The sequence below is a fragment of the Alligator sinensis genome, unplaced genomic scaffold (assembly GCF_000455745.1).
Source record: "Alligator sinensis unplaced genomic scaffold, ASM45574v1 scaffold1178_2, whole genome shotgun sequence".
In the NCBI taxonomy this organism is placed as follows: domain Eukaryota; kingdom Metazoa; phylum Chordata; order Crocodylia; family Alligatoridae; genus Alligator; species Alligator sinensis.
The window spans coordinates 106,589-119,125 of NW_005843193.1; the positions used below are offsets into that span (position 1 = coordinate 106,589).

Sequence of the window (12,537 nt, forward strand, 5' to 3'; positions counted from 1 at the left end):
GAATTGATTCTTGAAATAATGTGGAAGGAATTTCATTGGCTAGGGACAGAAGTTACACATAAAGTAGTTTAAGTGATCAGAAACTGGTTTAAACCTGTAACAGAACAGAAGTTCAGTGCACTTAAACCAGTTTCAAAATGGCCGAAACTGTTTTAAGATAAACCTAGTTGAATGTACTATCAGACTTAGTTGATTTGGTCAAACTGGTTTAAGGAATTTCCGTCCCAGACCCCTTCCTGGTTTAAGTTAAATCCGAGTCTCCCAGCATCCCAGTATGCTTTTCATCCCTGGGCTGGGCTATGCTGCCTGTGCCAGAGAACAGGGCTGGCCCTGCTCCTCTGCTCTCCAGACAGCACAGGGGCGTGACCGGAAGCCAGCCCAGCACGGCCCCCTAAGGCGAAGGGGCAGGGAGGGGATTTATTTCCTCTCCCATCTCTCCCTAGGACACTGCAGCTAGGGTCTGCCTAGAAGGGCAGAGCAGCCCCTGTCAAGTTCCCACCCCCTTGCTCCTACAGTGGCAGGGGCAGAGGCATGGCCAGAGCTGGCCGGCATGGCCCCGCCATCCACCTGCCTTGCCAGTGGCTAAGGTCGAGGCTGAGGCTGAACCCCCTTCCCCCCCCAGCTTCCCTGCAGAAGGAAAGGGAGGGCTCTAGTGCCCTGAGCCACTGCAGGCATGTGCCTCCATTTCCGGAATCAAAAGTTAATGTCTATTCACTTGCTTGCTGGTTCAGTTTAGAGTAACCTGCAAAAATTGAATCAATTCAGGCTTGGGTTTTTTGAATGACTGTGTTTAGGCTGTGTGATCACAAGACTATGCTTAGCTTTTCAAAATCCAAACTGAACTTGAAGTGAGGAAATGAAATCCCTTATCTCTTCATTCCTACTCCTAAAAAAAAAAATCTAACCTGAAAAAAGGTTCAGTTTGGCAGGGACAAGTTTCATTTCTGTGGGGAAAAGGGAATGAAATTGCAATCCTACTTTGGGATTTAGATAAGTATTATTTAAAACCCAAACTAAGAAAACAGTATTAAAGGTATCCTGTCGATATATTACATGTACATTATATACTTGACCACAGGATTTTAGATTTCAGAGCAGACACTAAGCCAGAAGCAAGAATAAAGCACAAGATGAAAAAAGACTACTTAAAACGAAAGAGATGAATTGCTAAGGAGTGCTAACCAACCTGGCAGATGCTGAAGAGAGTTTGTGACCACGGAAGTAAAAAGCTGCTTGTGATGCTGCCACATTTACCAGCATTTACCATACTCCAAGACAAAACTTGACAGTAACAGAACTGCCAAGACTGGCATATTTGAAAAGAACCAAAATTTAAAAAAAACCCACCCCCGCCTCCATCCCACACACACTGTTTATTCAGCCGTGGGCACTAAAGCTATTCTTCAAAGTTTCCACATACTTGGTGCAATGTAAGAGGCTTGGTTTCATTTAGCAAATACAATCCTAGGACCATATTTCCCCATCATTTTTCATTTTTAAAAGGGACGACATTGTTTACTGCAATGCTTCACAAGATAATACACACCATGCTTGCCCTATTAAAATATAAATACAGAATGTGAAGTTCCAGTAAGAAAAGTTACAGCAGAAAGTAGAACCAGTTTGCACATTTCATTCTAAGCTTATTAATCAGGTACATGGTGATAATATTTAAGAGGGAGGGAGATTTTTAGCCCCAATGAAGGTTACTTGTGGGCCTAAGCTGCTGGTGTGCTTTTGAAAATCTTATCCTAATGCTTGTACGTAACAGCAGCAATATGCACAGCATATATACGAAGGTAATACCTTGCTGCTGGTACAGAGGGGAGACAGGGGAGTTTAATCCCCCTCCCTGCTCCCGCTTCACCTGAGGTGCTGCCTTGGGTGGTGTCTGCCCCCCCCACAGGGGACAAACCTGGCAGGGGCTGCTGCCCCCAATCCCCTCCAGGCACACCCCAGCTAGGGTCCCTGCAGGCCAGGGTGGGGGTTTAAACCCCTCCTCAATCATACTTAGCAGCCTGCCAGGACCTGACCATGCCTCCATCCAGGTCAGCTTCCCTCCAGCCTTGCCGCTGCTGTGAAAGGGAAGGGAGGGCTCACTCTAGCGCCCTCCAGCTTCTGGCCTGAGCCACTGCAAGCATTTGGCTACATTTCTGGAATCAAAAGTGAATGTCTATTCACTTGCAAATCAGTTCAATCTACACAGGTTAGAATAACCTGCAAAGATTGAATCAATTCAGGCTGAGGCTTAGCCACCATGCATAGTAGGCCATAAGGGTATAGTAAGTTAGTATGGGTTACAAAACCTTTGGGTACAGACAAGGATATTTAGTTTTGTAATTTCCCTTCATTAGACAAGGAGAGCTTGGTTTTCTTCCTGCATGGGCAGGTCTGGGTCTTGGAAGAAAGGTAGCTGGTGAACACTTATTCTAGTTAAAACCAACATAATCCTTGGTAGATAAGGGAAGTATTGAGAGAAGAGGGCTAAATTTGTGGAACTTTGTTTGCAAAGCCTACCAGTTACATTTTCAAAGCCTACCAGTATGCATGTTGTGGATTTTTAATGTTTAAGTATGGATTGTAGGTGCCTATAGTATTTATGATTCAGGTAACTGGAAATAATATATATCCTCAGCCCTAAAGCAAGTCACATGGTTAAGGCTAGCCCTGGGAGGTATCGAATATCTGCAAAACGGCCTCTTTGCTCCTTCACTTTCCAATCTCCACTTTGAACATGTTGTAAGGTTGGTCCCTAACTATATACATTCACCATAGGAGATGCTGCTTCAAGGTAATTTTTCAGGCAGTTTTTTCTACCACTGAATTTCAGGTTTTTTCGAAGAATAAGGAAACCTGTAATACCCAACATGCATACCAATGTAGGACTTGATTACATAGTTCAGTTTATCTGCCTCCCTGGGGAACAGCAACAATAGAGCTAAACATACAGAAAATGCAGTAAGAAATTACTAGAATCAACGAACATGCAGTAAACAAGTAGCTAAATTTCTCAAAGGCATTTGAACACTGAAGTCCTTTTGCCTCACTGTTCCACTCTTTGTTTTCATGCTTTGCAGCCCTAGTGATGCTGTGCCAGAGGCAGCAGTAATTCTGGCCAATTAATCCTGTGATACAGAGAGGAGGAAAAAAAAAGCAAGACTAAAAATGTTCTCTATTGTTTATGGACCCGGAGAACTTCGGCCAAGATACTGGCAGGACCTTTCCCTGTTTATATAATAAGCTTGGAGGGGAGCTGAGCCTGTTGGTGCACAGAAGCTGCTGCCTTGCAACAGTCTTCTTCATTAACTACTTACTGCACATGGTTTGATAAATTTGACACTAATCCAAAAAAAAGCCCACTCAAAAAACATTCTTCCCAGTGTATGCAATATAAATTCAGGTTGCAGTTTGTGCACTTTTATCTTCTCTGTTTCTCCAATGCTTTGCTTTGCCTGATAGTTTTAGAATCAGGCCATATTTCCCTTTTGAAAAGAAAGTTAAGGTCAGATTGGGACTGGGCTTCCATGGATGTGCTTGCAGGAGGAGCATACAAGGAGCCAGTTCATCCTGTTTTCCAGGACCCATGCAAGAAGCAATTGCTCTAGATCAGCTGAATTCTGTATGGCTCCAAAATTCAGGTCTGGCTGAACTGAGCTTGGCAGCGGACCTGTTGCGGTGGTTGGCCAGCTAAGTATGGTTCTGTTCCTAATGGATCTTAGATTAGAGGCATCCTCAGCAGTTCCTAAGAGGTTATCTTTGGATAACCAACTGTGTCTTCTTTGATTATAGTATTTTTCTGTTTTTCTTTCATCTAGGACGCATGTCAAAACATTGTTTTAACAATAAATATAAGTGATGATAATAATAATTAGTTTCCCTTTCATTTGTATAGATTAATGCATTATACCCACATGGAGTTTCACATTTTGAATGAACACATTTTAACCTGTAGCCCCAAAACACTATATTACGTCCTTAGTTTCATGTGGGTAGCAGCACTGAAAAAGTGGACCTTGTGCAGCCTGAGAGGCAATTAAGATTATATTCCTGGTTATGTGAGAGATTCCTCACATGTAATATAGAGACAGTGCTGAAAAAATAATTTATAATATATCTGCCTTACTGAGAAGCTTAATACATTTATTACAGAGCTTTGTGATCCTCAGATGGAAGGCACCATAGAAATGCAAAGTATTATTTGTTTGAGATTAGAACCAAGAATAGAATGGGTTGTAACAGCCCAGTTTTCAAAGTTAAACACCTCAAATTAGGTATCTAAATTTGGTTTTAACAACCTGTATAAGCACTGCTTTTGTTACTAAACAACAACAATCTAGACAGGTAGATGTGAATCTCTAAATTTTGGCAACTGGTTTGAAACTTACATTAAGAAGCCCTAATACATTCTATATCTATATTTTCCTTACTTATCTATTCAGGATACATTTGTTATACCAAACCAGGCCATCAGGAGTTGCTGTTGCATTTTGTAATCTGCTTTTATTTTTTTGCATTACCAGTTCCCTTTTCTAATGTTGGCACAGAACTGTTATACAAAACATACATATATTTTCATGTCTTCCCAGGTGTTGCAGTTAGAAAGATCTTTACCACAATCATTCCTTATCTTAACACAGTAAAAGCACAGGTTATTTCACCATAGCTGTGCTTTCACTGTAAAATGAATTATATGATCTGTTTCTTGACAATGAAGGAAGAGAAAGATTTTCCAGTTGTATTAGTACTGCAGAGTAAGATTTTGCTGACCTGAATGTTTACATCATACTAGCACAGTGCAGGAAGCACCTGTTTGATGTTTTTCTTTTCCAGATTTTCTATGTAGAAATTGGAGCACACTAATACTTGATACACAGATTTATTCTGAATTGAGGCTGAGGCTTTGGTTAGATCCATGGTCAAAGTCAGATGGCACTGTCCCCTTCCAGCTCACCAGATTTCAATGGAAAAATCTATATAGGCAAGATCTGACTCAACTTGCACACATTCCTTCTGCAGCTTCTACTAAACAGCTACACCTTTCAGTGTCAACAGGTTGGATTTGTATTACCTGAGAAGCAGGAGGCCAGTGAGACCACAGGTTTTACCTTATGTGGGGGCAGAAGGGAAGAAACTGTTCCCACACTTCCAGTGTATCTACAAGGTGGAGAGGGAGAGGCAAAGCCCCTTGCAACTGTTTCTATTTCAGGGGTGATGTGCATAAAACGATAAGGAAATCTTAGAAATCCTTAGTCTTCCTACTTCTGTCCTGTGGTATTCTCCATGAGAGAAGAGTAGACCAGGATTTAAGCTTATAAAAATTAAAATGGTTATTCTCCTTACAACATTTCTGTAAAATTAATGGAGATTATTTGGCTCACACTTAGCTCAGATCCTTGATTAAACTTTGGGGTTCACCTTATAATGATAATGAGAGCTGGGGCTCATTTTGGGATTTTATGGTACCAAAATCTCATTATCCGCTTTTGACAATTCAGCCCTAAATGGTGGAAATCATGAGACCTAGCTGTTTATGAGATTGTAGCCAGCATAAATGCTTGGCAGCCTTACAAGATTAGCCCTTTGAATGGTAAATGTTTCATAAGACTTTGGCCCACATCTCAACCAGAAATAGAAAAACAGTCCCTCTGGCAGTGAAACCAATCCAATATTGCTTGGGTAGGATTAAATACAGAGAGTGGAATCTGATCTTCATCTCCACCCTCTGAACTCCAAAGAAGTGCAGACTCAAGATTGTAGTTATGTCCTCTCTCATTCCGATAAGGAATATTACAAAGGTGATCGATGTAGTGTACGAAAAGTATACTCTGCTGTCTGTATAAGTGAGAATAGGTAGGTTAGTGCTAGTTTTCTTTTCAACTAAATTCATTTTTAGATCTATTTATGAATGAGGAACAATGACTAAATGCAAACCACGTGTTCAGCACAGGAAAGAAGATAGACCAAGACCTGGTGGGAGCAACTGATCTCAGGCAGATGGTAGGATGGGGCTCTTCTAAAACCCATCACCCACAGTAGGAGATGAGTATCACGCAGGTTTTTCTTCCCATTTGTAAAGTTCTGTCATTCTACAAGTTCAATTTCTAGATGCACATCCTTTAAAATGGGTGGGCAAAGTGCGGCCCATAGGCTGGATTGGGCCTGTGGCAGACTCCATTTCCCAGCAGCCCCTCCCCACATCACTGTGGCCAGTTTCCATGGAGACCCCAGCAGCAGCCCAGCCATGACAGCCTTGGGCCAGAGTTTCCATGGACACCACCCCCAGTAGTGCTGGCGGGGTGCATGGCAGGGTGGGGAGCTGCTCTGGGGTTGCGATCTTGCGATGGTGACAGCATGGTCCGGAGCTGGAGCAGAACTGCGATCTGCTGCCAGCATGCCCCTGCCCTGTAGTATCTGGAGTTCCTTGTGAATAAATCTAAGCTCAAATATTTAAATAACAGTTTTACTAATTCTTTGACGGTCAGGTGTGTCTCTTTAAGATGTTCTTGCCCAGCTGCTCAGCTATGTTAGGTTTAGCAAAGGATCTAGAATTTTAAAAAACAGCAAGCACACAATTTCTTGACAGCTTAAGACAAACTGATTTTTAATCATACTGTACCTTAACAACACATCTAATAACTGAAGAAACTGATATCCCTATATCAGCAATAATCCAGTTGTCCTTCAGCACTGCTCCTGCATAGATCAACTCCAAATATCGTCTGCCTTGCTTGTCTTCGGAAAGGGGGACATGGAAATAATCCTAAAAATGAATAATATATTGTGGAAACATGTCTGTGCAGGAGTGATTCCTAACTACAATAAATCTAAATTCATTTTAATGTCTTTCGAATTACAGCTGTGCTTTACTGGGACCACTGTGCTATGTAAGCCTGTAACAAAAAAATAGCCTTTGCTTCACAAGGTTTATCTATAACCTTCAAGTTTCTAAGAACATGTTAGAAATAGAAGTGGTAGAAATAATATTTGCACCTTGTTTTAAAAAGAAGATAGTATTGAAGTGTATTGTTATAGGTTAGGTTTATTTTTGGCTTGTAAAAATTCTATGCATAGTTACAAAACTTGAAATTCTACAAGCACATGCTAATATATGATTCATTACAACTGATACAAGCTAAAGCAAAAATACATATACTGTCACATTGCTCTGAGGTAATCATGAAAGCTCTTAATTTTCCCTGTAGCTTCAGTTTCTGATTTCCTCAAATGGTGGTTGCTCAGCTGAAGACAACTAGATGGGAGCTTCAAACTTGGGTGCCTAAAGGAGATTTTATAAAGCATTCACTAGTAGCCTAACTTCCCACTGACTTCAGGGACAGCAGAATTAGGTCAAGTTGGGTGCTTTTGAAAATACCTTTCCATCCCATCCTCTGCTTCCTGAGTTGGCAGCAAAAGCAGGCCTCCAGATAGAGGCTATGTTGATAACACGGACCTGATTGACTTAGTGCAAAAATTCTGTCCTCTTTTCTTGAAAATATTAATCTGATATAACTTTTCCTTATTGCATCAAAGTGAATGAAGGTAGTATAGGGTTAGTTTGGAGTGTCCAGCCAAATGTATAATCACAATTGCTCCTGGAGATAACATAATCTGAAATATGACTGTGGTATATGTTCCAGTTCTGGCTAGTATGCAATATTAACTGCTGCACATGGACTGGGAGTTTGTAGTAATCTGGGACCTCTGAGATACTTTTTAGTTATAACCCCACTCAGGCACCTTACATATTTTTCTCCTCTGACTTCAAAGAAAATCTCCATTCACTGTTTCCCTGGTACTCTGCAAAAAACATGTACTGCTCTCATCACATTCCTTGTTGCCTTTATAAACTTGAACGCCAGTCCTGAGCTGGGAAGGGAGGGGGCCAGAGCAGATAATCAAACTTCTTATGAAATTCTGGACTTTGTTATGAATTCAAGCACATGCCTTTGCAGGGAAGTCATAGCCTGTCTGTATCAGGTCTGACACAAAATGTCACTGACCAATTAACCCACCACTGAAAAATGAACAATTCCCAAAAGCAAACGGGAATTTAGGTACCAGGTTTTAATACATTTATTCTTATTCCAAAATAAGCTATATCATATCAACATAATTTGTTTTCTCTCCATCACTTGCCTGCCTCAAAAGATGAAGTGGCAGGACATATTCTAAAAGAAATTAATGTTACCTGTACCCTGAACTTTATTTCAAACTAATAAGCTACTTCTGAATTCTTGGATGTAAAAAATTGAAGATCAGATGATTTTATTCACAAAATAGACCAGAAAGCTGCCAAATTTGGCCAAAGAAGGATTCCATGCTGTTGCCTCAGTAGACTTTCCTGTGTTGGGGAAATGATCAGGGAGAAAAAAATATATAGGCTGTGCGCTTCCCCACTGCAAGGACTGTTACTGGCAAGAAATACCCCAGGGGCTTTGTTGCTGGCAGCCAAATGGAAGGTAAGGAAGCTCTGAGATTTAACTTACATCAAGAACATAGCTACAACAATGATGGTTGGACTAAAATAATTGCTCTTTACTCCCATCTTGCTAACTATGACAGCAGAACTTAACCATACTGAAGAATCAGACTGCTAGAATCTCTGAAACATTTCACAGAAACCTAGGATAGGTGTGCACAGTATTTAACAAAAAACCCTTTAAATTAGAACATGGAATATACTATTAAATATACACATCCATGTTAGGGTGACCATCATAGAGGAGAGTCTGGTTGTCCCTCCTCTGTTGATATGAAGCCAGATGCCTTCATGTCCTTTATTTTTCTCTCAAAAAGAAAAATAGAGGACATAAAGGCGTCTGGTTTCATAACAATAGAGGACAGAGGACAGAGTAGCAGAAAACGGGAATGTCCTCTATGATGGCCACCCTAATCCATGTGCATTTAAATTATAAACTGAGCATATAAAAATAAAGAGAATTCACTTAGTGAGTTTCTAAATTCCTACCTTTATCATCTGTTTTACAGCTTGCACAGTCTGCTCTGCCAAAATGTCAAAAGATTCACAAAGTCCTTCAAAAGCTAGGAAAATCCTCATCTTGAAAAATGCTGCTAAAAACTATAAAAGGCTTGGATAAGCTAACAAAATACATGCCTTGAAAAATTCATATCCATTATTAAAAACAAAGCAAACCAGAAGAAACTATAAATATCCAACCTAAATGCAGAGTTTCTTCTCTTTAAAGCAAATGCCTGCCAGAAAAAGCCCTGCAGTGACAGGCAGGACCAACACTAAGATACAATGCTGAATGTGTGTCTCTAGCGTCAATGAATAGGGAAATGTTCCCCCAAATGAATCCTTAATTAAACCAGCAAGCCACATATTGATTAAGGCAAGTGCGAACAAGTTGCAGACATGTACACACAGAATCCAAGGTAATTCTACTTCTAATATTGTGCCAACCATTCACACGTTTTTTTCAGGTGCTTCTTTTCAAAGCACTGAGCATTGTCAAATGTTAAGCTGGCAAATGTTACTTGGCAAATGTTAAACTGTTCTAATGTTTATTACTTAATGCAATTTTTTAAATGTTTTGTAAATACATTTAGGTGTCATTCATTTATATAACTGTAACAACTTCACACAACCATTCACATTTTTTAATTCACAGCAAGTGTGGAACATTAGATGTTTATATTAAAATGAACATAAGGACCAGTATTTTAAGGTATACAAGCTATTGCTATTGGGTAGGATATGTGAATAAGCATTAGGATTCCTGGATTAAGTTCCTTCACATTTCTATATATATAAAATGAAGTGTATGCCTGTATGTATGTCTGTATGTACACTGGTAACTCAAGAATGGCTGGTCCTATCTACTCTGAACCTTACAAAATCACTGAATACCATGCAAAGAAAATTATAGGTGGGTTATTTTTCACTTGACTCTTTTTGGGGCTTCCATTGACTGGGATTACTTCACATCTCAGATAAACTGGTACCACTCTATTTTGGATGCAGTGAATTCAGTTCAATTGTCATTAATATTTTGACTCTTGCCTTTTTTTCAACTCAGTTGTCATTATTTCTTGCTGCTTGTCTTTTTTTTTTTGCTCAACATTAAATATTAAATGTTAAATATGTTGAACTATGCTCTTTAAAAATAAGCAATATTTTTCACCTAAATATGTTGTACTAAATTCTTTGAAAATAACCAAGCACTGCAATTACAAAAATAACAACCTGGGCAAAGAACGGGCACTTCAGCTGGTCATTAATATATTCTCTAGCCTTGGAGAAGTGACTTTACCTTAGTTTATCCCATCTATTAAATGGTTACATATATTTACCTATGTCACAGAGCTCCTTGAGAAGAAATGGTTGTGTGTGGAATGCTTTGAGAACTTTAGCTGAAAATACTGTGTATAGTAAATGAAAAATATTGTGCTGCCTGGCATCTCACTCCAGAATTACTCATCTGGGGAAAGCTCACTGAAGTTAGTGTGACTATTTACATTGACTGCATAAGGTTTTGGACCAGATCCTGAGTTCTACTCTCCTCCCACCTCCATCTGGTGCCAACCCAAGTTAAATGGTGAGGTTATGATGAAAATAGGTTCTCTGCTTCACCCACTCCGAGTATTATACTGGTGAATGGGGAGATTGGGATGTCAGTGTTTCAGCTATCCTCTACTACCCATCCTGTCTTGTAGTTCTGTTATTTCTAAATTCTAGTATGACACTTGAGAGGCTGGAATGTACTTGCTGCTTGTGGCAACAAAACTCTGCCACAGCAGCAATGGTTTCTTAATTAAGGGCTCCTAAATATGGAACTTTGTACAAAATAGGTCTTTGAATTTTGCATCAAGCTTGGCTGCCTATATATAGTTTTCAGCATTCATTTGTACTAGTTCAGGGGCGGACAATTATTTCGGGCAGAGGGCCGCTTACCCAGTTTTGGCAGGCTGTCGAGGACTGCATGGGTAGCCCCACCCTTTTACAGGTGCCCCGCCCCCTTGGTCACCATCTTGGGACCAATGTTCCAATGTCTTGGGACCAGCGTCCTAGGGCCAGCACCGGTGGGACCCAAAGCGGGGCACAGGCTGGCAGGGGTCTGTGGAGCTGGGCTGCACCAGCAGGGAGAGGGGGGAGCTGGCCCAGCTCCATAGAGCCCCTGCCGGCTGGGACCCTGTGCTCCTGCCACCCTGCTCTGGGCCCTGCCGGCACTGGTCCTGGGACACCGGTGCAGGCCCTGTGCTCCCGCTGGCTCCTGCACCTTCTCACTCCCAGTGCCCCCCAGCCCCGTGGTACAGGTGGGGGGCAGCACACAGCCCTGACCCCCTGATCTCCAGCAGGAAAGAAGTTGGTGCTGAGCATGTGGAAAGGTGGCCCCTCGTCTGCCCCATGGCTGGCACTCTCTGCTGCAACCGCTCGCAGTCCACGCGGGGCTGTCCTGAGCAGGCACAGGCAGCCCCATGCAGGCTGCAAGCAGCTGCAAGCAGGGCGCCAGGTATGGGACAGGTGAGGGGCCGCTTTTCTCTGCTTTCAGCACCAGCTTGTAACCCACCTTGCTGCCAACCTGGGCCCCGCCGGCTCTGGGCTCGCCTATCGGGGCTGTGCATCGTGACAGCAGCTGCAACCCCCGCACTTGCCGCGTTGGCCAGTGTTTGCTGCTGCTGCCCATCCGGAGCTTGCATGCTGGGCTGCCCACAGACAGCGGTGGCAAACACTGCCCAGCATGGCAAAAGGGGGGGCTGCAGCTGCTGTTGCCATGCACAGCCCCGATGGGCGAGCCCGGGGCCAGCACAGGGCCCAGGCTGGCAACGGGGCGGGTTACAAGCTGGTGCTGAGTGCAGGGGGGGAAAAGCAGCACCTCGCCCACCCAGTGTTTGGTGCCCTGCACTGCAGCCACTTGCAGCCCACCTGGGGCTGCCTGTGCCGGCTCAGGACAGCCCCGCATGGGTTGTGAGCAGCTGCAGCAGGGAGCAAGAGCCATGGGGCGGGGCAAGGGCCACTTTCCTCCACGGCAGGAAGGAGCAGGGAAGGAGCCCAGGGAAAAGCTGCGCCCGGGAAAAAGCGGCCCCTCCCCTGCCCCGTGGTCAGTGCTCCCTGCTGCAGCTGCTCACAGCCCACCCAGGGCTGTCCTGAGCAGGCACAGGCAGCCCCAGGCAGGCTGCAAGTGCCTGCATCACAGGGCACCAGCCATGGGGCAGGCAACAGGCCGCTTTTCCCCGTGCTCAGCTTTTCCCCAGGCCACGTTTCCGCAGGCTCCTTCCCTGCTGGGGACCTCCCCTGCCCAGCCCTTACCTGAAGTTCTGGCGCGGTGCAGCTATGTGGTCCGAGGCCAGAAGCCCCTGCTGGGGCTTCCAGCTGGGGAGGCGGGGCCAGGGGGCCCCTGCTGTTGTGGGAGCCCGCCGGGCTTCCCCTGGATCCTACTGCCCCTGGTTCCTGTCATTTTTGGGCAGATAATTCATTTTCTAAATTTCTAAATATTCATTTTCTAAATATTCATTTTCTAAATTTTTAGGGGCCACATGGGCCAGATAGAATGGTCTTGTGGGCCGGATGCGGCC

General features: G+C 43.2%; 1 protein-coding gene across 1 annotated transcript in view; it reads right to left on the bottom strand.

Moving 5' to 3' along the window:
- ANKUB1 (ankyrin repeat and ubiquitin domain containing 1) overlaps nt 1–12,331 on the bottom strand; it is a 23,012-nt gene extending 10,681 nt beyond the window's left edge. The window contains exons 1-3 of the mRNA XM_006037918.1: nt 12,272–12,331; nt 8,969–9,079; nt 6,617–6,760 (exon numbers count right to left, since the gene is read on the bottom strand). Coding sequence (XP_006037980.1) covers nt 6,617–6,760; nt 8,969–9,058 — 234 coding nt within the window. The 5' untranslated portion in view covers nt 9,059–9,079; nt 12,272–12,331. The remainder of the gene's footprint in view (nt 1–6,616; nt 6,761–8,968; nt 9,080–12,271) is intronic.
- Between the last annotated feature and the right edge of the window lie 206 nt (nt 12,332–12,537).